We start from the raw sequence: 27,072 nt of genomic DNA, 5'->3' as shown, positions 1-27,072 counted from the left end.
ATTAAGAATTGAAATTATTAATTAAATGAGAATAATATAGTAAATTCACACTTTTTCATATTAAAAAAAATTAAAATTAAAAGAAAAATAAGTTAATGAATCCTATTTTTATGGAACACAACTACTTATTATTTTTATAATTCTAAAATAAATTAATAAATGAAAAATGAAAAACCTCTCGCACTAACCTCAATTTCTGATAACTTCTTTTTCGGTAAACAATTTTTATTTTTATTTCTTTGTATTTTGTATTGCAAATAAATAGAAATTTTATTAGACAAAGGAAAGCTTTTACCGGGCCATCAAAGCCCATGAAGAGCACAAAAAAGCCCCAGGGAGGAGAAACCCAACAATTACAACTGCCATAACAGCAAGCCCAACAGGCGGAAAAAAAAAGAAGAAAAAAAACAAGACAATCCCACCAGGGCACAAAAGGAACTTAGCTAGACTTTTAACAATCTATGCTCTCCAGCGAAAAGAAAAAAAAAAGTTTTACATTATATACTTGGGTTGTAAGTTATTTTGTTTAGGGCAAGTCTGCTAACATTTGTCCACGATCCTGAGATACTTTGATATATAGACTGCTGCTGCATTTTGATCAGCACATTTTAGATGAAAATGTTACATAGTGGAGGTTTATTTTTCTCAATTAAAGAATGTGAATGAGAATTTTACCCGTTTTGATTGCTCTTTGTGGTGTATGTTAAGTTTGTTGGTTTGGCCGGCGCAGCTGAAACTGGTTCGGGACATGCGAATCATCACTTATGCTCATGCCATAGGGAATGCAGGCATTTCTGCTCTCTGAATTTACAGCAGTTGTGCCATAAACCTGATACATGTGAAGTCAATTAGTGATGTTTTTATGATGTTTTATTACATGTTGTAGTTATAGAATACCTGCTTGAGTAATTCCATTTTTTCTTGACGAATGAGATTTACCTTGTTAAAGAGTTCCATGTTTTGTTGATGAATAAGATTGCTCTGCATGGATCAGAGAAATAAGAAAATGCTATGATGGTTGAAATTGAATTAACTCTTAGGTGGAATGTGTAACAAGGAATGAGCAATTATGTGTTTCTGGAAAGACCTTTTCATTGAGCTCTTCTATTTCATCAGTTAATATTTGTTCCTGCAAGAGTTTCAATGCTTGTTATTTGTCAAACTTCTACCAAAATCAATAGATATCAGCAGGAAATGAGATTATACACAAATTAAAGCATTTGATCTGACCTTTTGCATACGAATACCCTGCAGACTCATTTCTAATTGAATTTCTAGACCCTTCAGTTCTTTGACACTCAAGCCATAAAGCTGTTCTCCCATACACTGCCTGTCATACCAGAATGCAGATTATCATCGGGTGTTTGTTATATTTTCACAATCTAATGTCTATTACTTTTAGTGTCGCGTTCGGTGGGATGTGCGAAGCCATTTCTGATTTGCTACCTTTGCTATATATAGAGTTTGGATTATATATGGTAGATACATATAATTAGATATCATACCTGTTTGGACATTGTAAAGGATTCTATGAAGCATATTATGAGCACTATTATCCATTAAATGGTACCTTACTTGCAGCCATCATTATTTGAGTGTTTGTGTGCTCAAACAAAATTGTTCAATTTAAAACTGCAGGAGAAAGATTGTACCGATGATGTTCTTTCAAGCTCTGCAGTTGTTGCCTTAAGTTGGCTACCTCCCTTTGCCAAAACTAGCAAGTAAAATAACACAAAAATAAAATGCATGCAAATTCAGAGAATTGCATCAGTCCATATGATCAAACAGAGACAAAGATCTTTCAATCAGATGTCAGAAACATGTCATTATAGAAATACATGAGGCGGTTGAATTTTCGATATCTACTAATCTGATTGTATTTGGGGTAGGTAGTAATGTAGTGTACTTCATATCCAACTCCCTCTGGTTGCATAGCATCATAAATTTGTCTAGCCATGTTCATCGAAATCTTTCAATTTGTCAGAGTTTTTAAACCTTTTTCCCTTGAGTGATTTATCACAAGCTGCACGTTTGTCAAGAAAATTAGTTTCTTGCAGCATGTGTACAATTTTGTTTAGTTCAACATATTCTAGTAGCACTTCTTAGTCAAGACAAACGAACCATCTTATAATGGAGTTATTACGTCAACGATTCATACCACCATCAGGACTTTGTTTAGAAGATTACATGTTGTTCACATCCTTGGCAGCTGAAAATATAGTAACTAAATTTATTTGGAATACCAGTACTGGTAAAACTAAGGCTCAATCTCATCCCTCTGAGGTTGGTGTGAACGCCTTTGTGACGTTTTATCTGGTAAAATCTTATGCATCATCATCATCATCATTATATTTCCCAATTCAGGCGACAATGAAGATAGCCACCAGGAGAATTTACTTGATCACAACCTGGTTTAACTAACAACTATACTTGATCAGTGCCAAGGAAGTTGATCAGTAATGTTTAATTAGCTTCGCCTGATGGTGGTGTGAAAGTAAGCTTTTCTTATGTAGAATTGGTAGCCTAAAGGAATTGAATATATATCAAGACAAAACTATAGCCTCTCAATATCCACATATTGGCATAATTCCATTAAAAAATAGTTCGTTTGACTTCAAAAAGCAGGACCACAGAATATTGTAATACTTTTTCTTTGTTAGTTACGTTCTTATTGGTAGCAATACAAGCAACTGTGCATTAAAACAAAGATGTATTAGTTTTTTTTCTTCTTCTTGGAAACATAAGAGGTTTATTGTTTATATTGCAGAGTGATACTTTCTACATGTTGAAACAGATACTATACGTACACGCGTTTCATTTGTATGCAGATACTATAGCCGTAAACCCTGAATTCGAAGCAGAACTGCAATCTTTGCATAATGGTGTGTTATAAACTAGGACTATGTGTGTTCTCTGCTCAAAACTGTCAGGTCTTTTCATCCCTTTCACTAAGAAGAAAGTTCACCATGCCTTTCATCCTTTTTAATCTCCTATCTTGAGGTTGATGTAAAGCCAATGCTTACCCTTATATCTATTTTATACTCAAATAAAGCTGGGAAGAAATAAAAAGAAATCTGACTCTTGCAATGTGGAATTATTAGCATTACTATTGTTTTATTTCAAGGTCAAACATGATGAAACAATAAAATTCAATGTAAACAACAACATGCTTGAGTAAAGCAGAAGAATTAAATTAGAGAGAGGTAGATGGAAAGACCTTCATTTCTGATGCTTGGTTAAGCAGTTGTTGCTGCCCCTCCTTTGATTTGTTGTATTTCTCTATCACTGATTTCATGCTGGGGGAAGGACATGAAGTGGTCAGATTGTCCTGATGAGGACTTTTTGGAAAAGAGGATATAATGGTCGTCAAAGCCATAAAGAATAACACTCTATGAGAAAGACAAATTAATGCCCTTGAAGTTCTGTATAGGCAGCACGATAAAAATGAACTTAAAAGATGCCTCAATTCCCAAATTCTATTTTGCAACATTGAGTCATGATGACAGAAAACAAATGGCTTGGAATTCAGATGTAACTCACTAATACAATATATATGTTTTATACAGGTGAGTTTTACTTGCATGACACCTATCTATACAAATTGGTCACATCTACTTCAGTCTATACTACTGTGATCAATAAATGTGATACAAAACGTTTAAAGCTGCTTATGAGGAGGGGGATTCGAACTTGAGTGCAAGTGGGCGAACTCACTATCTTGACCAATTGGCCCAATCCACGTTTGCTTGAGAATGCTTCTATAATTAGTAATATGAAAATGCATTAATTCAAATGACCAAAAGTACACTTTTCATTGTATTCGGCAGAATTAGCTAGCTAGCTAAAAGTGTTTCTTCAGTTATAGAACCACTTTTTAGTGCTTTATAAAGAAACACTATAGAAGTGTTCTTAGGAAGCACTTCCAAGTGCATTTATAGGATGTATATAGATTTATATAAACATCTTATGTGCTTTCAACAAAAAGCACCAACAGAAAGGGTGCTTTCTATACATGGTTGGCAATTCATGTTTGTATATTGTGTTTATGTCGTGCAGATGGTATACACAATATAATTAGGGTCAACATAAACACGGCAGGATTTATTACGCTCAGGGGCGGAGCTAGGACTTTATATTTGAGGGGGCCAAAATTGTTAAACACGAAAAGTTTAGTTGTATATATTTTTTGGCCTATTGAGTAAACTATTGCGTACAAAAGCACTAAATTGAAATGAGTGGTTTTCTTTCATAAATGTAGTATGATTTTGCTATTATATTCATATTAAAATACAATTTTGACAGTATTGATTTGTGGTGAGGGGGCCATAGGCTTAAGTATAGCAATTTTTCTTTGCATTTGTTACCACATCCAATATATACATTGAAAAGGATTAAATAAATTGGAGGGGCCAGGGCCATCCCAGGCCTTGGTACAGCTAGCATGAGGTGACATTGACACACCTAGCTACGTACCCATTTATGACTAGGTAAAATTAAATCACATTTTGGTTGTCATGGTTAACCTGTTTAAAACCTAACATGATGTTACCTAATTAACCTTTATAGTAAATCGAAAGGTCATAAATAGTAATATTTTTTATAAAGAGAAGAAAAGATCAATTGGGTCTAGCTCAGTGGAAATGGCCTTGATTTTCATATCAATGGCCTTAGATTCAAATCTCTATGGCACTTTGACAGTGTGTGTGGAAATCCCCCTCCTCCCATTATCGCTTGTATAAAAAAAAAAAAAAAAAAAAAAAAAAGGAGAAAGATCATAAGTAATATTAAAATAATTTAATTTTTAAGAGCATCCGCAATGGACTCCTTAAACCACATTTTAAGATAAAATTTAGGGAAGAAGTGAGAATACTCACCTCCAAGCTCCAACCATACTCCCTATCCATTTACTAAAATAGGAAGACCTTTAGGAGCTTCTAAATTTGAGGAGACAGAATGAACTGCTAGTGACCCCCTTTAATTTAATGCTATCTTATTTAATGAAGATTTTAAACTTTGAATTAAAAAAAAAAATTATAACATTTATGACTCAATAAACTAGACATATAATGCTGTAGATATATAAGTTTAGGAGCCGTAGATAAAATTTCAACTTCATTTATGATCCCTAAAGAATTATAGCTTCTTTTATTTGTTGTATAATTTCGTAGATATATAAGTTTTTATTGTATTATAATTTTATTTATTTATTTATGTTATACTTCATCTTATTTGCAATTTTTTTATATTTTATAAACAAGAGAAAGATGAACAAGCAGACATGACACGATAAATTTGTGAATGAAATTGAATATATGTATTTTGATACGATAAGTTAACGGGATCGGTTTGAGTTTATGATAATTTCACATAACACGACACAAACACGATTAAACAAAGCAAGTTGCCAAGCCTAATATAACGATCTATTACCAAATGTCTTCGTGTCATTGTCGGGTTAGGCACGTCAACATGGTTATGACAAGAACATGATACACACTAAATGGATTGACAACACGATTATCATCAACTTGAACATGAATGTTTCATATAATTTTCGAGTAGTAGTGTTATCATGTTGTTACCAACTATAAAGTGAAGAATGAAGGGCGCCAGAACCAAATGGTCAGGTCTGCAGTGGATGGGCTGGGGGAAGAGATAACAAAGTTATATAAATGCTCTCAAAGTTGGTAAGCAATCCATTTTTATATCTAACTTATTATAATTAAGGAACTTCAACAACATTTAACTATATTCTAGTCAATATTGTTCTTTCGATTATCTTTGAGTTACTTTTTGGCCTACTCTTATTATGTTTTTGTTATGCCTTTGACTTAGTTCAAGCACTTCTTCCCTTTTTACATATCTTAACTCTAAGCAGTTTACGATGATATTCAAAGTTCACCTTGTTGGTGTAGGTGGCTCGATACAAGCCATGACAGCCCATGATAAAATTCTGAGCTATATAAATATGTTTGACTGTGGCACAATGGTGGTACTATATAACTGCTTGCATTGTAGTCTAATCTCTAGTTGAGCTCCAATTTTTGTGAATCTCTTCATAACTTCAAAATGGCAAACTAGACATCCTAAGAGATCAGCTACATATATTTTTAAAATAAAAATTAATAACATATATATTTATTCATAATCCCTAATCATCAAGAAGTTATTTAGATGCAGAAACATGCGGCTCTATCACTAGGCCATGCAAACTATGTTGCAGTAACTACATATATAAAACCGTGTATAACATTGAATTAATTAACCTAAATTTTTCCACAAACAGTAAGATATATAAAGAATCTGCAAATATGTATTCAAGTGTGAGTGGTCTTTTTCTGTTGGTTCAAAGGATCCAGAGACGCACACAGAGTAAGCTAGAACCACGGGATCAACATATATATGGAGAAAGAAAGAATACTGGTCAAACCTGTTACTTGAAAATTCAAATAGCTTTCCGGTGCTTGAGAAGATCATAAGTCCTACTTCTGCATCACACAAAATTGCCAACTCCTTTGCCTTCTTAATCAAACCCTTTCTACGCTTTGAGAAAGTCACTTGCCTACTTGTCGAATTATCGATCCGCCGGATCACAATCTTACCCCTCCCCATAACCCTTAAGCTCCTTTTTGTCTTAAGGTTTTCTGCAATAAAAAGTGATGATGAATAATCTCAATATTGTTGGCGTAATGATTAAGAGGATTAAGAAGAAAAGCACGGTATAGGTGGAGCTAGCCCATAAGAACACTTACGGTATTGATCAAATCTGTGGGTTGTAAGAAGCTTGTGTTACATTTTCATCCATGCTAAGAGCTTTATAGCCAAAAAGTGGCTTAGGGATGAAAGTAAGACCCATTTTTCAATGGGAAATGGGTTTTGAGTAGATTAAACTTGTATTAGTGGTCTGTACTTTGTATATTGAAGTACTCAAGAATGAATTATATAATATTATTTGTAAATATGCTATATATAGAAACTATACATTTCCTTTATATTGAGAATTTTGATGGTGTGATCCGTCATATAAGTCAGCGACACATGCATGTGAATTATTACACTCACACATATATATGTTTGTTAGTGCGCGTTTGGAAATTTAATTTTTGCCATACTCTTCTGGTTTTCTTGTTTGTTTATTTACATTAATCTTATCATGTTTGTTTAAGGGGTAATTGCTAAAAGGAATCACAACACATCTCATTACATCACTTGACCATATGATTTGATAATTAATTTGTTAATCAATAGTCGGCTTTTAATATTGTTGTAATAACCACATATATTTACTTCATATAAACAACTAATTATATGGTCAGAATGTGATGCCTTTAGCATTTTCCTCCACTAAATGATGAAATGATCCGTTTATATATTCATCCTCATCTTGAAACATAGTAATACGCTATATATGGATAATTGAGCGCCTCATTACCTTTGCCAAAATACGCCTCATTACCTTGTAGCATATTTTCTTTCCCTCTTCCTCATGGTCTCTCGACACATATGATATGAGTGTGTGATTTTGGTTGTATCTAGAGCTGGTAAATTTGGAGAGAGAGAGAGAGAGAGAGGCATTGGTTTGATTGTTTTTGAATCGCTATCAGCATATATAACGCGTCGCAATTTATGCCCATATAATGTCGCTTAAGCTTTTGGGAATAGAAATATAATTATGAAAGAAATGATCAAGCATTTAAGAAAAGGATTGTTCAACAAGATTATCAAACCCAAAGAAACATATGATCTTACAAAGATAATTCACAATTCACCAAAAACAGTCACATAAAAAATCATCTTCTTCCCTTATCATCCTCCTCAACGTTAAGAAAATAATCATCCAAATATAATGTTGATCTTTACAAAGATCATTCACCAATTTCTACTCAACTAGTGCTACAACACAGCCCAATTTCATTGGTTGCTAGATTATGTGGAGAATTTTGGGGTTAGGGCTAGAGGAATTTTTCAGAGGTGATATGCTCATGATTTAACGCGTGTTTCAGAGTGAGTTATGTGACTTTGGTAGGTTTTTTATTGTATGGGACTGAAACGAAAACTTAAGAAAAAAAATAAATTACAAACTGAGGAGCACGTTTTGTGAATGATCAATGTGACATCGCTAAAAAACTAATATAGCGTTTTACAAATTTGAGCATTTCACTAATATAGCGTAAGCTATTTGTGCACTTCACGAATGGCTCGATAGCGTAGCGCGAACTATACCAACGCTATTCAAAACACTGGTCAAAATATATCCATGCCAATCCAGAAAAGCAACAAAATGCAATCTATTAATACATTGCATCTAAACACTTGTAATATTTGGTAGTTGGGACTGCCAAACACAAAGGCATCTGTATACACCTTTTTGGTAGGCTGTGAACTGAAAAATAATTGAGGTTCATTTTCCTCTCATTGAACTGAAAAAGCTAGGAAAAGTAGTTTGAGTTTTCTTATTTAGTTTTTGTAGACATGTTGCGGACTTCGAGAGTACGAGAAATTCTCTGAAGCGTTGAAATCCTGCAGCAAGTTTCAGATACCAACTCACATGCGAAAGGCTAAAATTAGCATCCGTCAACCTTAGAGTGGTCTTCTTCGCACGCCTTTGTCTCGAGATTAGCCAATTGCAAATTGTAATTACACAACTCTTAAACTCTATCAATTCGCAATTCGCTTAGCCAATTGACACGCCTGAGCAACCAAGCTGCAGCAGTGTCAGTGAGATTTTCTCTCTCACACAACACTCAACTGATCATGATCATCACTGCTTATTATTACGTACACATATGTAATCTATCAGATGACATGTTTGAGTGGTGCATCGAATTTACATAAATTCTGGCACACGTACAATCATTAATATCTTATAACCCTATTTACAATTTTTTTAAAAAATTATACCCTACTATAAACGGATTCGATACAATACGTCGGCATGCCACTATGACATATTTATTGACAACAAATACACTATATATGTATGGCATACATGTCAACTAGAAATACTCCATAGTATGGTATATATAGTCCCGTCCTATTGATGGATTTTTCAAATAATTTTATTTGAGGGACACCCTTTAGGGTCTCTTACAAATTTTTTTTCAACGAGTCAAACCATTTATTTTTTTAAATCTACATTCATAGATCATCCTTGCAAAAAATTAGACAAATCAAAAACCATTTCAACATCCAATTGTGTCCTACAAAATCAATCAACAAGAGACTTTAATAAAGTACTAAAATTTTAATAATTTAATTAAGTGGTCAAATGATATCGAATTCTAGTGATTTTTTCTATAGATGATTTTTGAATGAATATTTACAAAATAAATGGTTTGGATTAGTAACATATAATACAAAGTGGGCTCTATGAGAGTATCCCTCAATGAAAGCTTTCTGATAGTATATATTAATTTTAAACTTTTTCTTTTAGGTGGGTAATTATATATATATATTATAATTAGGATGTGGCTAAGGCCTAGTTAATCATTATGGTTTGGTGACTGTTTCTCTAAACACAAGTTCCCATTGGCTGAACCCCACGTGAATTTGATTTGTTAGACCAATAAGATTCGATCTTGCTGTAAATCCTATTGGGGCCCTGGGATTAAGGAACGCCAAATCGAAGATTGGGTTAATTTAAGCACAGCTTTATAACATCAACTAGCAGGTTAGCCAGGTGTCAATCATCAACAAATGATATAGGTTCAAAGACCAAGAGAAAAAGGCAATTTTGTGGACATTTGCCACTAGTCTATCATCCCAACAAAGGAAAATGTTGCTTTACCGAGTCATCTTCACACCATTCAATAATCAATATATGACTACTTTTCAGTCTGGCGATGTTTACAGCTAAACATAAACTAATAAGAGAAGCACATGAACTTTATCATAACTTTCAATTTTCTCCACCCAATGAAAGTCAGATGTGGCTCCTTTTTTTTTTTTTTTTTTTTTTGAGAAGAGGTATGTCCCTTTTGATTCTCTAAGCCCACTTGCTCGGTGGACTGAAAACACCAATTCTTTTGCACTTCAGGTAATTTCTGACAGGAGACTTTCAAGACTCGAGAAGGGTGGAAGTTTTACACTGGAACTGGAACCGGAAATATATTAGGGTGGAAACTCGAAGGGGGGTGAATTATTTTGTGCTTTTGTTCTTTCCCTGTTGGTCCTTGACACTTTAACCTAGCTCTTTATTAGATCATGTCTTTCTTCGTTTTCTTAGTGGTCATATTTGGTGATGGAAATTTAGATTGGATTGGATTATGGGGTAGAATTGGATCGCACTGGATTATATTGGATTGGAGACAATAACATTAATCCGATGATGTGTTTCGTACTACATATGATCAAAATGGGTGAATTAACAAAAATATGCTATTACATAAGGTAGTAGAATCCAATTCAAGTTGTTTTTAAGCCACTAAACATTTGACTATGATTATGAATCCTGTCCAACTAACCAAACATGCAATATTATCAGTAAGCATCTTATCAAAATGCGTGATGCTAAAATACCAACTACCTTGCCAATGAGTCCATAGCTCATTGGTAAAAACATTTGACTGTAAATCTAACTTTCACAAAATGACACATTTCTCCCCTTGCTTCTAACTTTCACAAAATACCAACTACCTCGTTTTTCTTTTTCAGAGCCCTGTTTAATTTGCAATGAATCTTGGGCCTATTGTAACGAACCAAGTTGGGCTTAAGCCTTAAGGTAAATTTCTCCCCACACTTGCATTGATTTCGTCTTGTTCTTCAGCTGGGCATTGATTTCGTCTTGTTCTTCAGCTGGGTTTGCTTTACTTTCGACGGTTGGAGACATGGTAGATTTTAACTTCCAAATAAGATGGTTGTCTAGTGGTCCTTTTGTTACCAGAGGTTTCAATTTCTTTTGAATTTCTTTTCTGGTCGCCTTTTGTCCTAGTAGGAAAGAAGCCTGGTCCAAAACAGTGGGTAGCATTTGAGAATCGTGGTTGGAGCTTGCAAATACTTCGAAAGCCCATACTACGGATATGGAACTGGTCAAAGTCTCAAGGTCTAGGATGTCTACGTTCTTCTTGTTAATTTGGTTGAATAAAATGACGGGGAATCAATGTGCCAACATCATTTAAAATTTTTAGCTTGTCTCTGTTTGATCATGAAATTATAATTTGCTTAGGTGAACATCTGATTTCATGGTTCCGGAAAAAACAAAAAAAACAAAAAACAAAAAAATCTGATTTCATGGTGGCTAAATCTAGATGAGAAATAGAGGCATGAATATTTTGGGCACTTACTTGCAGTGACGAATTCAGGAATTTTACTTTGTGGAAGCAGAAAAGTATAACTAATTGCCTACCTTAACCTCTTTGAGACATTTCGTCGAGCATTTACTTACACCTTAAGAAACATATCAATGGATAAACCGATTTGTTAGGACAAATTAATAGAGACTATTTTGTTGAGTGGGGTTGATAAACCCCAATTGCCCCTCCCTCCGTCGGCCAATGATTGCCTGGCCTTGAAATCAGAATGAAAATTTTCATACAGCGTGCAATTAGGCTGAGTCAAAAGAAGTGGAATGTTGAGAATTTTCAGGTACCGAAGCAACTTTGAATAGGCCAATTTAATATTATAATCAAATAAATAAAAATAAACTTCGGTAGCAGGATTGATATGGCTTATCAATCCTGAAACGTGCTAGGCATAAAATACAAGAAATACGCAGAGAATTATTTTACGTGGTAAAACCCCACATTTGGGAAAAATCCACGGGACTCCTCAGTCCAATTCAAAAACCACTATAGAACGATGATTACAAGAAGTACTCACACACTTATCCTAGACACATTCTAGATAATATTTACCGATTTCTTCGTAACTCAACTTCTGTCACGGGATGATCTTCGACACTCCTTATGTTGAAAGCAATACTAGTCACGATTGCTTCAAACTCCCAGAGGAAAACCGCCACCACGGTCTTGGTGCCCTCAACCGTATGAAGATGAAAGGATTTGATAAATCACAAAGTAAACATGAAACACTTGATGACTTATCATAAAAATAAGCACATCAGCTTTTCTCGAAAACAAATTCGATATGTTCAAAAATTCATGCGTTGAAAAGCCCCAAATGAAAAGGAACAACAATCCTTTTTATTCAAAGCCAGTTTCTCTACATGGAGAGAAACCCCACGTCACTACACCTCCAATGCAACTATAAGACCCATTCAACTAAGACTTCTAACCTGATGCAATATGAACTCACATTAAACCAATTCAATAAGATTATTAGTTGTGATTTAATATGGGCACAAGATGAAAAACGTCAAAAAACAAGGAGACCACTAATACTATTCAATTCGTCAGCTTATGCAAGGATTGCTATTCAAGATAACAATCTTTATGAAAGAGACCAATTAGATATTAATAAAATGTGCTTTTCAAGTCAAGGAAGAAAAATAATATTTTAACTTAAATCAGAATAAAGTCCAACTAGGAAAGTAATCTCAAAAGATAAAATTTAATCCTATTAAAAATAAGATTAACATAAAAATACCTGAGTGAAAAAACTTAGACTAGGAATCCTATAATGAATACATGATTATGTCATAATTTACCTGAAGTCAAGTTTCTCATATCGATCAAGTCATGCCTCAGATGTATGGGGTTGAATGAGTTAAGCCAAAACGTCCAGTAACAATTCTTCACAAACTAATTTTCAACCTATGCTAGAGTTTAGGAAATGACAACACTATTTTCATACTAACAAACTTTCTAGCAGTCGAGTTCTTTGCTAATCACAATTAAGTCTCTAGGGATTAATTCAAAACAAGTACAGTACGTAGAAGAGAAGAGATTGTGCATTTTCTAATTTATATTGGTTCCACAGGATTTGTCTATAAGCTCTAGCAGATTGACAGAAAAAAAGGCGGCCTCGCCACTATTACGATAGAATTAATGCAAAACATATATCTCTGAAACTACTCAAGGATGTAAAACTATTCAAGGTCAACTTTAAGCAGATTCTAAGGTAATCTTTGAAAACATCTTTTTTCTTATTGGCTGGTTGTTGTCAATCCTTCTCATTTAGACACTTTCCAAGAACCCTGTTGGTGGAAATGGCTATCATTGGCAATCTTGTGATGATTATAGTAATGAACCATGAGCCAAGTTGATATAGAAATATATGTCACATAAATCGAGTTACAAAACGCAGAAATCGATCCTATTCAACCTAATCATCATCTAGAACACATTGAGAGGATGAAAAAGAATACTTAGATCGAAGAAATTGGTGGCCGGAATCGCCGAAACGAGCTTCGGGAAGTTTTGAGAAAAACCGGCTGTTTTTGGCCTTTTTATGGCTAAATACGGTGGCGGTTGTGGCGGCAGAAGGGTGGGGTAGGAAGAGGAAGTCGAGCTTGACGTTTTGGTACCGGTCATGCCTAATTTTGTGGCCAGACATGGCGGCGGTGAAGTAAATCCGATCGCGAGAAAGGGGGGGGGGGGGGGGGGTTGTCGCACGCACGGGAGAGGGAGAGAGAGGAATTTTAGATTTAAAAACCCAACTTTGAAATATTTACGATTATGCCATTATGCTTCCTTTGATTGTAACTTTTTCGTTACAACTTCGATTTGAGCCCACTATGTGTCTACGGACTCATCTCGACGCGATGTATGTCATGATGCCATTCAATTCTCTAAAATCCTTACAGATTAAAAAGTGACCAAAATAACCCTACCTCTGAGGGCAAAATTGTAATTTCATAATTTATTAAATTAACTAGATTAAACGAATATTTAAATTTGGGTCGGGATGTTACAGTTGTTGTACATTTCATTTGAATGCCAGGTGATGAATATGCTTATATGGCTGTGTGATAATATTCTTTTCACATAATAACTCAATTCTATGGCAATGGCTTATAGCTCAAGTGGTTAAGAGCATTTATCTATGCACCCTTCTATTCCCCCCTCCCCCAATATCGCTTGGGCTAAATAATTTGATGGGGCCCCTCTGATGTCACCTAGCCATTAGGTGCTGTCATATAGTTTATATATATATATATATATATTTAAAAATCCGAAAAAATGAATTTTTTTTTAATAACAAATTCTAAAAAAATCCTAATTTTTTTTTGTATAAATACCTCCCTCTTCTTACATAATTTCTCACAACATCTTCATAATTTTACATATTATCCTTCCTCAATTTCATCCTTTTACATAATTTCTCACAATCTCTTCATTCTTTTACAAACTATCCTACATCTTTTTCCATTGAAATTAAATAGAACGAGAAAAAATATAATCATAAATCTATAAGGCTAATCACGTGCCAACACGTGGATGTCAAAAATCCTATCCCGATATATTTTTCTCTTCTAAAATGTATTTTAAATTGGATATAAATAGTAGTTTAATTAAATGAACTAATAAATTTACATAATATACTAAAAACTATTAAAATATTAAATTTAGCCCTTTGTTGTGTAAAACAGTTAAAATATAGCCTAACACTATTTATTATAAAATTATTTATTAAAGGGCTAAATATAGCCCTCGAGATGGCCTTAGGGTTGTTAGTCCTATTAATAGTCAATAAACTATGAGGTTTCTCTCATATTTCCTGTACAGGGGCTGTGCAATGGCAGAGACAATGTGAACACAACCATGTTTCAAGTGAAGTACGTATATTGATGTTCCATTTCTTTGCTTAGTAGCCCACAGTTGCCTCTCTTTTTTAGGTGCCTTCCTGTTCCTGTCGAAGGTCAACTTGAGGCTGATTATTATTAAGAGAGAATATGTTTTAAACATACTTTCTTGCAGAGACCCCATTATTTAACCTTCACTCACATCACGACTAACAACCCATCTTCACTAACACACCGTTGAATTTCACTAACCCATCTTCAACAAGGACATATATATATATATAGCGCACAGAATGATGGTTGTCGTAATGCAGTTGTAATATACGTATGAACCTAGTACGAAAAAGATGAGATATTAAATATTAATCAATCATTCAAGAGATGGGTACCATAATTATGAATTGTATATGCATTTTAAGAGTTGACAATTTACACTAAAGCTGCAGCATATTTTTCTCTAGAAATTGTTGCCCCACAACATGTAAGCTTCCAAGCAATTGGTCTCCCACTTCTATTCCTCTGTCTCTTTTACTCTGTTTCCTTCTTTGTCTGAGTCTATTGTCCAGGCCATGGCCATGGCCATCTCTTTCAACAACCTATCATCTCTACCTATCAATAGATTCATTTTCCTTTTGCTTCTTCCTTATGCTTGTTCGATTAATTTCCAAATAAACCGCTTCGAATCGAGTGCAGACAACATAGTCTATCAGGGAGATGCAGTGGCTTCAGTTGGCGCAGTTGAACTGATCAACAGGCGTACTTACGTATGCCGTGTTGGCTGGGCCACTTATGCTAAGAGAGTGCCTATCTGGGACCCTGATACTGGGAAGCTCACAGACTTCAGCACACACTTCTCATTCATCATTGACACAACAGGTGAAAACCCTTATGGCCATGGTATTGCTTTCTTTCTAGCTCCCGTTGGATTTCAAATCCCACCTAACTCAGCTGGTGGCTTTCTAGGCCTATTCAACACCACAACCAGTGATTTCTCTGGAAATCAAATTTTTCTTGTTGAGTTTGATTCGTTCGTGAACCCTGAATGGGATCCCGACTATGAGCATGTCGGGATTAACAACAACTCAATTTATTCTGCTGTCACCACCCCTTGGAATGCTAGCATGCACAGCGGAGATATTACCGATGTATGGATTGCCTACAATGCAACAACTAAAAATTTAAGCGTCCATTGGAGCTACCAAGCTACCTCGAATCCTAACGAAAGCACCAGTCTCTTTCACCAGATTGATCTAAAGGAAATTCTGCCTGAGTGGGTCACAATTGGATTTTCCGCTGGCACTGGTAAATATGGAGAGCGGGATACAATTCTTTCGTGGGAATTCAATTCAACTTTGGAAAGAAAAGAAAGTAGTGGAAACAATGCAAAGAAGAAAACATTAGTAGTGGGTTTAACAGTTTCTGGGGGTGTTCTTCTGATAGCTGGGGTATTTATAGCATTAACTGTGAGGAGGTGGAAGTGGAAGCAAAAGCAGAGGGAAACACTAGAGACAGTCAACTTAACATCAATCAACGAAGACCTTGAAAGAGGAGCAGGACCAAGAAGGTTCTCTTATAGCGATCTCGTTACAGCCACCAACAATTTCTCTAATGAGAGGAAGTTGGGCGAAGGAGGATTCGGTGCTGTTTACAAAGGCTACCTAACCGATTTAGACATAGCAGTCGCGGTGAAGAAAATTTCAAGCGGGTCTAGGCAGGGAAGAAAGGAGTACATAACAGAGGTGAAGGTTATTAGCAGCTTGAGACACCGAAATCTAGTGCAACTCATAGGATGGTGCCACGACGGAGGTCAGTTCCTTCTTGTCTATGAGTTCATGCCAAATGGCAGCCTTGATATTCACCTCTTTGGGAAGAGGTCTGCTGTACTATCTTGGGCTGCGAGATACAAAATATCTCTGGGGTTGGCCTCTGCATTGCTTTATCTTCATGAAGGGTGGGAGCAATGTGTGGTGCACAGGGATGTAAAATCAAGCAATGTCATGCTAGATTCTAGCTTCAACGTCAAGCTTGGTGACTTCGGGTTAGCGCGGCTAATGGACCATGAGCTTGGCCCTCAAACAACTCGATTGGTTGGAACAATTGGTTACTTGGCTCCAGAGTATATAAGCACAGGTAGAGCTAGTAAAGAGTCTGATGTTTATAGCTTTGGCGTGGTCGCCTTGGAAATAGCTACCGGAAAAAGGTCAATGGATCGTATGGGAAAGGATTTCGAAATGGGGCTGATAGAATGGGTTTGGGACCTTTATGGAAAAGGAAAGCTTTTCTTAACAGTGGATGAGAGGCTGCATTTGGAGTATGAAGAGAAACAAGTAGAGTGTTTAATGATTGTGGGACTGTGGTGTGCTCACCCCGATAAAAGTTCAAGGCCGTCGATAAGGCAAGCAAATCAAGTTCTGAACTTTGAGGCAGCATTGCCAAATCTTCCCTTAAAGATGCCTGTTCCAGTGTATGATGTACCTACACCATCATTCGGCTCCGGTGATCCATTAATAACTACAAGCACTCAAGAAGGTCGTTGAGCTCTGCGCACAATCTCAGTTTGTAACTTCGTATATAAAGTCATTCTTAGTGTTTTCCATGAGACATGATTGGTTGCATCTATAAATAGCTTGGAAATTACTCAAAAAGTAGTTCATTTTTCTTTCATTGTATGATGATCTATTCTATTGTAAAGAAATAAGGGAAACTACGTGGCATGAAAGTTTATCTGCATATAATGCAAACAAACTCATATTATGCAGCAATAAAATTTCATTTCACCCCCACTATTCTACCAGAAAATGCAGACATCCCTGTTTTCTGTATGTCTTTTTCACTATTAATTTTCATTGAAAATCAACTGTTGCCTTCTAAGTCTGTTACCATTGATGTCCAATAGCTTTGATAATAATGGCTGGATCTACTACTACCTAATCTAAAACGTAAACTTAACTTAAGACGAAGAAACCTAGTGCCGATGCCTTATCATCCCACGCCCCACCACCTTCCGTCCCTGTGACTCTCTCCTCCATGAAAACCCATCACCCCTAGACACATTTTCTAACAAGAACACATCGATCTCGCTCTCAACACTGATAACAAAGTTGCTTTGTAGAGCCCCTCATGGGAAACGTGTTCGAGAAGACTATCTTGTGGTTCTTTTGTATTTCCAAAAGCTATGTATCAATTAGTAGTATCGACAGATTTTTTCTTTCCTTAGTGGATTTGGGCATTATTATACCGCTCTTGTACCTCTCTTTTCTGTGATTTGATTATACCGCTCTTGTACCTCTCTTGATTAAAAACGGCAGGTGCTGAATCTGCTGATATGGCTGTGTGATAATATTTTTCACATAACAACTCAACCATCTTGGTTAAGAGCAGTTACATCTGCACCCGAGGTCCTAGGTTCGATTCCTCCCTCAACCAATATCCCTTATATAAAATAATAATAATAATAATAAACAGCTCAACTATATGAAACCATAACATAAACAGCAAGTTGACCGCATCCCGTTTTCTCATTGCTAAATGAATAAAATATCAACACCAGCAAAATAGCAGAAAAACAACCCTCAATAATGGTATCATCTGTTAGCCAAGAATGGCACGGCTTCACCTTAGTTGAAGCTAAAGGTCAGCTTCATAAAAAGAGATAATTTATCTGTTTATACACTTTGAAGCAGGCCAATGATATGAAGTCTTCATATATATTGCTTTGGCACGTCTCCCTCCACTGACAATATATGTATCTTACCTAAACCATTGAATTAAGTTTCGACCTGGCGGACATGCTCATTGTAATGCAGCACGTTGGACCATAAATGTATATGAAGGGTCATTTGGAACTTGAAACAAGCAAATATTTAATCATATTCAGGCATTGACAAGCTCTATCAAGTCTCTGTCTATATTTTCAGGCATAAAACTCCTTTTCAGTGGAACTATTACTCAATGTATAAATTAATGCCGGTGGTTGAAAACCTGGATCATCACCAAATTATAAGCAATTGTTGGCCTGACAAATTCATAACGTAACTTACCAAGAATTTGGCCTCCAATTAACTGCTCTGCTCTCTGTCTCTATCTCCTTCAGATGGCCATACCATCTCTACCTATCAGCATCCTCTTTCTCCCTCTTTGTTCTTCCTTTATCTCATTCAATTTATTTCCAAATTCCCCGTTTCCATCCAAATGACACCACCATCCATACTCTACCAGGGAGATGCAGTACCTTCTGCTGGAAAAATTGAATTGATCAACAAAACCGATGATTCATGCAGAGTTGGGTGGGCCACCTATGCTGAGAGAGTGCCACTCTGGGACTATAATACTAGGAAGCTCACTGACTTCACAACCCATTTCAAGTTCATTGTTGACACACACGGAGTTCCCTATGCCTCTTATGACACCGAAATTTAGTGCAACTCATAGGATGGTGCCATGATGAAGGTCAGTTCCTACTTGTCTATGAGTTCATGCCAAATGGTAGCCTTGATTCTCATCTTTTTGGGAAAAGGCCTGCTGTACTATCCTGGGCCGTGAGATACAAGATATCTCTAGGGATGGCTTATGCTTTGCTTTATCTTCATGAAGAGTGGGAGCAATGTGTGGTGCACAGGGATGTTAAATCAAGCAATGTCATGCTAGATTCTAGCTTCAATGTCAAGCTTGGTGACTTCGGGTTAGCGCGACTAATGAACCATGTGCTACGTCCTCAAACAATTGGATTGGTTGGAACACTTGGTTACTTGGCTCCAAAGTATTGAATCACAGGCAGAGCCCGAAAAGCGTCAGATGTTTATAGCTTTAGGTAGGGGTGGGCATTCAAACTAGCGAACCGGAAATCCGAGCCGAACCACACTAAACCAAAATCGAAAAAAAACTGAGTTGATCAAAAAGTCAGAAACCGAACCGGACCGGTTTTGGATCCGGTTCCATGTCTTCAAAAACCGGACCAGACCGAACCAAACCTGTCAAATTAAAAATATATATAATTTTAATAATATTTATATTTAATGCTATATTTTTAATTTCACAAACAAAAAAACACTAATATTTATCCAAGTTCAATTTCAAAATATCTCTCTTTTTTAACTTTAATATTTATTTTTATATGAAATTGAATAATTTGTTAATTTTCAAGTAAAATAATAATATTTCAGTTGAGAATTGTATTAAAAAATAAATTTTAAAAAAATAAATTTTATAATTCGGTTCAAACCGAACCAGAACTAAAATCGGTTCAACCTGAACAGGATAGTTTTTGAAAATTTTTTATTAAAACCGAACCGAATTAAACCAGATAAATAATACCGAATCGATTTTAATTTGAGGCAAAAACCGGTTAAATCCGAACCGTACCCACCCCTAGCTTTGGGGTTGTTGCCTTGGAAATTGCTACTGGAAAAAAGGCAACGGACTTTATTGGAAAAGACTCTGAATTGGGATTAGTAGAGTGGGTTTGGGATCTTTATGGACAAGGAATGCTTGTATTGGCTATGGATGAGAAGCTGGATTTGGAGCATGATGAGAAACAAGTAGAGTGTTTGATGATTGTTGGACTGTGGTGTGCTCACCCGGATCAAAATCTAAGGCCTTCCATAAGGCAAGCAATTCAAATTCTTAACTTTGAGGCATTATTCCCAAGTCTTTCACCAAAGATGCCTGTTCCAGATTATCATGTTCCTACACCACTTATCAGTCAGCTCCGGCGAAGAGACAAGTACTACAAGCCTTCAAAAGGGTCGTTGATTCGTTGAACTCTGTATCAAAGATCATGTTCAATCAGTAAAATTTGTATACAGTTATCTTTGTGTTTTTTTTTAGGCTTAATTGCTATAGTGCACCTTGAAATAATGGGCAATTCTCATTTTACCACCTGGAAGTTAAAGTGACACACTTTGCCCTCTTGACCAAAGTTTGATGTTCCATAGTGCCCTCTACTGTCAATTCAATCCAAAAATCTGTTAAGTTTGATGACGTGGCAGGGGTGTTTTAGTAATTTTGTGCACCTAAATTTTTTATTCACAAATTTGAGTGGGTAATGTGGCAAAGTGAAGCCCACCTCCATCATGGATAAAAAAAATTAATAAAAAAGTAATTACTTTAAAAAATTAAAATACAAATATAAAATTTAAAAGAATAATGCTACTCTTACCACATCCATATACCATCTTATATGACAGTCAAGATGGACAACAGCATAAATTAAAATTATTGAATATTTTATTTTTTTAATGATTTATTCCAGTGTTTATTTTTCTAATTATCTTAATTAAAATATACTTCATTGATTTAATTGATATGACATATAAAAATGTGGTAATTGTAGCATTACTCAATTTAAAACTTTAAAAAATTGATCTCTCTCTCCCTCATGAGGATAGGATACACGGTGATCTGACCGATATCAAATATCCAAGGGTCAGGCAAAGGGAGGATTGTAGAATAAAATAGAGAATCCTTTAAGAAATAAACATTCAGAATGAAACTAGCCAACGGAGGACTAGGTACGCTCGATGGCATCCATCCCAAAAATCGAAACAACAACCCTTCCTCTGTTTTTGCTACCCCACTCCCACAGAACCCCAACCCCCATACCCCTTAATCAGCTTTCAAGTTTCTTGCCTCCCATCCCAAAACAACGAAGAGAGAGAGAGAGAGAGAGAGAGAGAGAGAGAGAGAGTTGGGCTGCCAATTATCTCCATCTAGAAGAATAGAGTTATTTTGGAAACAAAATTTTTGTTATTCCCTGAAAAATAGCAAGGAGCCCCTCTTTGGTACATTCATGTATATATTGAAATGCGTTTGCTACAGTTGTTCTTAGTACATGCATTTGTATTTCTTAATGCTGTGACTTTTGACAGGATAATCTCTCCGCTGTTGATACTCAACTTGCAATCTTGTAAACTATTTTGGGAAGGGGTGGGTTGCAGGTTGGGGGGGGGGGGGTGGGTGTGGTGGTGGAAGAGATGTGGAGGAATAGTTCTGTTCTGCGCAGGAGTGGTGATGGCTTTCCAAGTTCTCTGCACAGGAGAAGGTTGGGTTGGGGGAAGCCTTAGGTTTCTGGTGCGTGGGGGGTTACAAGGACAGAGAAGGAAGGGGAGGATTTGGTGCGATTGGGGGAGAAGGGATGGGTTGGGTTATTTTTCCTTTCTAAAATCTATTTTATTTTCAATTTTATATTTTAATTTTTTTAAGTAATTAAAAAACCTAAGTGTACAAAATTACTAAAATACCCCTGTCACGTCATCAAACTTAACAGTAGGGGTAATGTGGAACATCAAATCTTGGTCAAGAGGACAAAGTGGGTCACTTGAACTTTTAGAGGATAAAGTGAGAATTGAACAATGTTTCAAAGGGTACTCTAGCAATTATGTTTTTTTTTTATTTTTTATATATGAGATACATGATTGTTTATATGTATCAAAACATACTGTATAAGATTTACTGTGAAACTAGTTATGTCAAAATCTAAGGCCTTCCATAAGGCAAGCAATTCAAACTCTTAACTTTGAGGCAGCATTTCCAAGTCTTTCACCAAAGATGCCTGTTCCAGATTAGCATGTTCCTACACCACTTATCAGTCAGCTCCGGCGAAGAGACAAGTACTACAAGCCTTCAAGAGGGCCGTTGATTCGTTGAACTCTGTATCAAAGATCATGTTCAATCAGTAAAAGTTGTATACAGTTATCTTTGTGTTTTTTTTAAAGGTTTAATTGTTATAGTGCACCTTGAAACAATGGGCAATTCTCACTTTATCACCTCGAAGTTAAAGTGACACACTTTGCCCTCTTGACCAAGGTTTGATGTTCCATAGTGCCCTCTACTGTCAATTCCATCCAAAAATCTGTTAAGTTTGATGACGTGACAGGAGTGTTTTAGTAATTTTGTGCACCTAAATTTTTTATTCACAAATTTGAGAGGGGTAATGTGGCAAAGTGAAGCCCACCTCCATCATGGATAAAAAAAATAATAAAAAAATAATTACTTTAAAAAATTAAAATACAAATATAAAAATTAAAAGAATAATGCTACTCTTATCACATTTATATACCACATCCATATACCATCTTATGTGACAGCCGAGGTGGACAACTGCATAAATTAAAATTATTTAATATATATATATTAATGATTTATTCCAGTATTTATTTTTTTAATTATCTTAATTAAAATACACTTCATTAATTTAATTGATGTGACATATAAAAATTCGGTAAGTGTAGCATCACTCAATTTAAAACTTTAAAAAATTGATCTCTCTCTCCCTCATGAGGATAGGATACACGGTGATCTGACCGACACCAGAACCCCCAAGAACCATTTGCCCAAAATAGTTTACAAGATTGCAAGTTGAGTATCAACAGCGGAGAGATTATCCTGTCAAAAGTCACAGCATTAAGAAATACAAATGCATGTACTAAGAACAACTGTAGCAAACGCATTTCAATATATACATGAATGTACCAAAGAGGGGCTCCTTGCTATTTTTCTGGGAATAACAAAAATTTTGTTTCCAAAATAACTCTATTCTTCTAGATGGAGATAATTGGCAGCCCAACTCTCTCTCTCTCTCTTCGTTGTTTTGGGATGGGAGGCATGAAACTTGAAAGCTGATTAATGGGTATGGGGGTTGGGGTTCTGTGGGAGTGGGGTAGCAAAAACAGAGGAAGGGTTGTTGTTTCGATTTTTGGGATGGATGGGTTGTTTTGATTTTTGCCGAGGGGTGGGTTTTTGGGTTCTGCGCAGGGAAGGGGTGGGTTGCAGGTTGGGGGGGTGGTGGGTGGGGAAGGAGATGTGGAGGAATAGGTTCTGGGTTCTGCGCAGGGAGTGGTGGTGGTGGTGATGGCTTTCCAAGTTCTGCACAGGGAGGAGGTTGGGTTGGGGGAAGCCTTAGGTTTCTGGTGCGTGGGGGGTTACAAGGACAGAGAAGGAAGGGGAGGATTTGGTGCGATAGGGGGAGAAGTGATGGGTTGGGTTATTTTTCCTTTCTAAAATATATTTTATTTTCAATTTTATATTTTAATTTTTTTAAGTAATTAAAAAACCTAAGTGTACAAAATTACTAAAATATCCCTATCACGTCATCAAACTTAACGGTAGGGGTAATGTGGAATATCAAATCTTGGTCAAGAGGACAAAATGGGTCACTTTAACTTTTAGAGGATAAAGTGAGAATTGAACAATGTTTCAAAGGGCACTCTAACAATTATGTTTTTTTTTATTTTTTATATATGAGATACATGATTGTTTATATGTATCAAAACATACTGTATAAGATTTACTGTGAAACTAGTTATGTCATCTCCATGTATCTGTCTATGTTGTGGGATGTTTGCTGTAAATAACAAAACTCAAATAAGATTCAAAGAATAAATCTTGAAGGACATGGTTTTTTTTTGGGAGAACAAAGCACATGTTTGGAGAGAAGGGAAAGTTTCGAAAAAATGGACATGTGGTGATCTTTAAGTGGAACGATACACCCCAAGTACATGTTGATGTGGTGAACCAGTGACAAATCCATAAATCAAGTCTTGGAAATAAAAGACTCTAAAGAATATCCTTGACTTGAGCATGCCCTTAGCCATTACTAAAGTAAAACCCTTCTGAGAACACAAGGGATAGGTCTCCCAGCGAATTTGCCAAATCTACCCATGCAACCCAAGCCAAAGCATATAGCTCACCACTTTATTAGGGTTTTGCTAACAGGCCCATTGTCTAATTGATGTAATTTGCACCCCTAGCCCATACGCTCTGTGTAGATGGCCCAACAAGAATTTAACAAGGCCTCTTCCAAGAGCAGTTCCAGCTGATACCCCCAGCTTAGGCCCAAGAAGTAGTTTTCAGCGGGCAAATGCAGCCAGGGCAGCTGGTGGGCTCTATAAGCCTGAGCAGGCCCAAAGGCAAGAATAGCCTGGGTTTGCTGATGTCAACAACGACGAAAAAATAAACTAAAAATTTCAGAATTTTTTTAAATAAATACTTAGTCATATTCTTCACTTCCTACACCAAAACTCTATATAAATTCATCTCCTTACATCTCATGTGAATAATTATTGCCATTAGGTTGCCATGGTAATGAGTGGAAACACCACAAATCTTTTGCTAGGGCTGCCACTATTTACATGAATAGTAATAGCCTTTGTCTTGCCCTTACCCTTTGCCATGACAAATGGGTGGAAGTGCTCTAAGGTATACTTTTTATTCCGGATGTTTTCCTCTACTCAAATAATATTCAAAACCCCTCAAGTGTTAAAAAAAATCAAATGTTGCTATTTCTTTGAATTTCATCAATATAATACATCTATATTATTCGCTCCAGTGGTTCTACTGTCTAATTTTCTATTAGATTTAACCTAATTTTAGGGTAAATAATGACCAATTTGCCCTCATATTTAACGAAAATATTAATAGAATGTAACGGTAGGACCAATGGAGCGAATAATATAGAGTTGATGGACCATTTGAACGAATAATTTAATTGAGGGACCAAAATGTAAATCGAGTATAAGTTTGAGGACTATTTGAGTAATTTACCCTAATTTTCTTTTTCTTTATAGATATGACAAATAGTAAGGGGTTAATCGTTTTATTAGTCCCTTGTTGAGACCCAAAAAATTCATGATTGGGCCCAAATAAATTACCAGCCCGAAACGCCATTTTATTAAGAAAAGGCATAAAAAAAAAAGAGGTACTCGAAAACTTGCCACATGCGAATTGGAATTCATGCGCCATGCTGATTCACCATGCTAGCTCTACGAGCCCATGCCAAAATTAAACATCAAGGATGATAAAAAAAAATTAAAGCACGCCAAGCGACATGCCATGCCAAGCATGAAATCGTTGTTTCACACCCAAACACACTACAAGCCTAAGTGGGCCCAAGCCACTCAAAATGCCCGGGGCTTGCTTGAGTGGGTTGTGGTATGGATGGTAATAGGTCGTCATGAGGCCCATTGATGGGACGAGAAATGGAGGTTCCGGGTTGCTTGGGAGCCTCGGGACCCAAGCCCATTTCTTAGGCCCAAATATATGGGTGAGCAAAAAGGGGAAAATAACTCAACCAAAATTAGCCTAGTCAAAGGATAGCCCAACCAAAAGCCCAATGTTTAAATAGCCCACTTATTTAATGAAGTACCTTAGCCCATACAAAATTTCACAATAAGCCACAAAAGCCTCAGCCCTTTGCTAGAAAAATAGAAACCACGTAGAAGAGGTTTGCAGGATCACTAAACAGGGCTGCTGGAAAATGCCAGCACATGGGAATGGATCAAGTTCCAAAACAAAACACCAGAGAGACCAAGGGATATTAGCATATAAGTTGTCAGGAAGGGGAGTACCCTTTCAAACCAGCATATACTCCCAGTTGTTTTCCTTTATTAGTGCTGCCCCAGGAAAGAGAAGGAAAAAGGTAGCCAAGAGTGGAGCTTCCTACTGAAGCAGCCGCGGGAAAGGGGGTCTTGAGCTCCAAAACTCCTGATTTTGTGCAAATAGATAAGGGGAAATCTCACCCAGATAGGAAAGTCAAGAGAGGAGAGGAAAAAGGGATGGGAAGGTTTGCCAAGATTGGGAAGAAACCATCAGGGTTTCTTGGGAAAGGATAGTTTCCCGCAACTATAAAAGGAGGTCCCCTCCACCTAGCAAAAACCAACCCAGGCTGAGAGAGCAAGCTTCCTCTCTTACTAGCAAAATCCAGTAACCTTATTCACCCTTCTTCTTCGTTCTGCTTTGCTTGACAGATTATTTTCAGAATCTGTCAAGCTGCCGGAAGAAGCGATGTTCATCTTTTACCTCCTTTCAGCCAAGATCACCCTGCAAATCTGGTTTCCCTCATTTTAAACACTCACATTTCTCCTTAAGAAGCCTTATTTTCCTCTTTGGTGCTCAACTCATGCTGACCCTGCTCCCATGCCACAAGCTCTTCATGCTAAGCCAAAATCTTATCTGAAAGCAAGCACAAAACACCTGTAAGCAGCCCTCGTTTTCATTGGTGAAGGTAACCAGAACACTTCCTAAGGTTTTGCTGCCTTTCCGAAGTGCTTTTGGGGCTTAATTTTTGAACTCCAGCACAGGGGGTAATTTCAGTGATTTCCCTTTTTCTGGCAGCCCAGCCCATTTACAGCTGCCGGGAGAAAAAAGACCCCAACATCTCTTAATTTAGACCCGATTTGCATTTGAGTCCTTCAATTTTTAAAATCGTTCCCGTGGTCCTTCAATTTCAGTTACGTTAGGACAAATAGTCATGTCGTCAATTTTATTAACTTTTCTATTAAATGCAGGGGCAAAATGATATTTTTGTATTAAATTGATTAAAATATGACTAAAAAATTTAAAAACTAAAAACTAAAAAATTAAAATTAAGCTCTCTTTCTCTCCCCCTCCATCCCGATTTCTACTCCCCACAAATTTTTTTTGTTGGTTTTTTGTTT

General features: G+C 36.3%; 2 protein-coding genes and 1 pseudogene across 3 annotated transcripts; 2 read left to right on the top strand and 1 right to left on the bottom strand.

Annotated features, from left to right (window-relative positions):
* Nucleotides 1–284: 284 nt before the first annotated feature.
* On the bottom strand, nucleotides 285–6,833 carry LOC117631686 (MADS-box transcription factor 23-like). Of its 2 annotated transcripts, none has more exons than XM_034364964.1 (9): nucleotides 6,753–6,833; nucleotides 6,431–6,644; nucleotides 3,218–3,296; nucleotides 1,653–1,714; nucleotides 1,231–1,330; nucleotides 1,088–1,129; nucleotides 940–981; nucleotides 676–829; nucleotides 285–587 (listed from the first exon to the last, which is right to left on the bottom strand). In XM_034364964.1, exons 2-8 carry the CDS (start codon nucleotides 6,610–6,612, stop codon nucleotides 704–706), a joined length of 633 nt encoding a protein of 210 aa, XP_034220855.1. In that variant the 5' UTR covers nucleotides 6,613–6,644; nucleotides 6,753–6,833; the 3' UTR covers nucleotides 285–587; nucleotides 676–703. The 2 variants fall into 2 exon arrangements, with proteins under 2 accessions (XP_034220855.1, XP_034220856.1); XM_034364965.1 differs by having other exon boundaries at nucleotides 285–584.
* Nucleotides 6,834–15,136: 8,303 nt separating this feature from the next.
* On the top strand, nucleotides 15,137–17,292 carry LOC117632242 (L-type lectin-domain containing receptor kinase IX.1-like). Its single transcript, XM_034365679.1, has one exon. The coding sequence runs from the start codon at nucleotides 15,211–15,213 to the stop codon at nucleotides 17,176–17,178; it is 1,968 nt and encodes a 655-aa protein (XP_034221570.1). The 5' UTR covers nucleotides 15,137–15,210; the 3' UTR covers nucleotides 17,179–17,292.
* Nucleotides 17,293–19,053: 1,761 nt separating this feature from the next.
* Nucleotides 19,054–20,400, top strand: LOC117630440 (annotated as a pseudogene).
* The last annotated feature ends 6,672 nt before the right edge of the window (nucleotides 20,401–27,072 follow it).

This window comes from Prunus dulcis, chromosome 6 (genome assembly GCF_902201215.1).
Source record: "Prunus dulcis chromosome 6, ALMONDv2, whole genome shotgun sequence".
Taxonomy (NCBI): Eukaryota; Viridiplantae; Streptophyta; class Magnoliopsida; order Rosales; family Rosaceae; genus Prunus; species Prunus dulcis.
The sequence above is the reverse complement of the archived record's forward strand: the minus strand, read 5'-3'. Positions and strand labels throughout refer to the sequence as shown.

Bases quoted from the DNA above. Each gene is read 5' to 3' on its own strand.
- LOC117631686 (XM_034364964.1), bottom strand. From the start codon at position 6,612: ATGGGGAGGGGTAAGATTGTGATCCGGCGGATCGATAATTCGACAAGT. The intron at 3,297-6,430 runs GTTTGACCAGTA...TCCTTCCCCCAG, and splicing joins TTTGAATTTTCAAGTAACAG to CATGAAATCAGTGATAGAGA. The intron at 1,130-1,230 runs GTCAGATCAAAT...AAACTCTTGCAG, and splicing joins AGGGTATTCGTATGCAAAAG to GAACAAATATTAACTGATGA.
- LOC117632242 (XM_034365679.1), top strand. From the start codon at position 15,211: ATGGCCATGGCCATCTCTTTCAACAACCTATCATCTCTACCTATCAAT.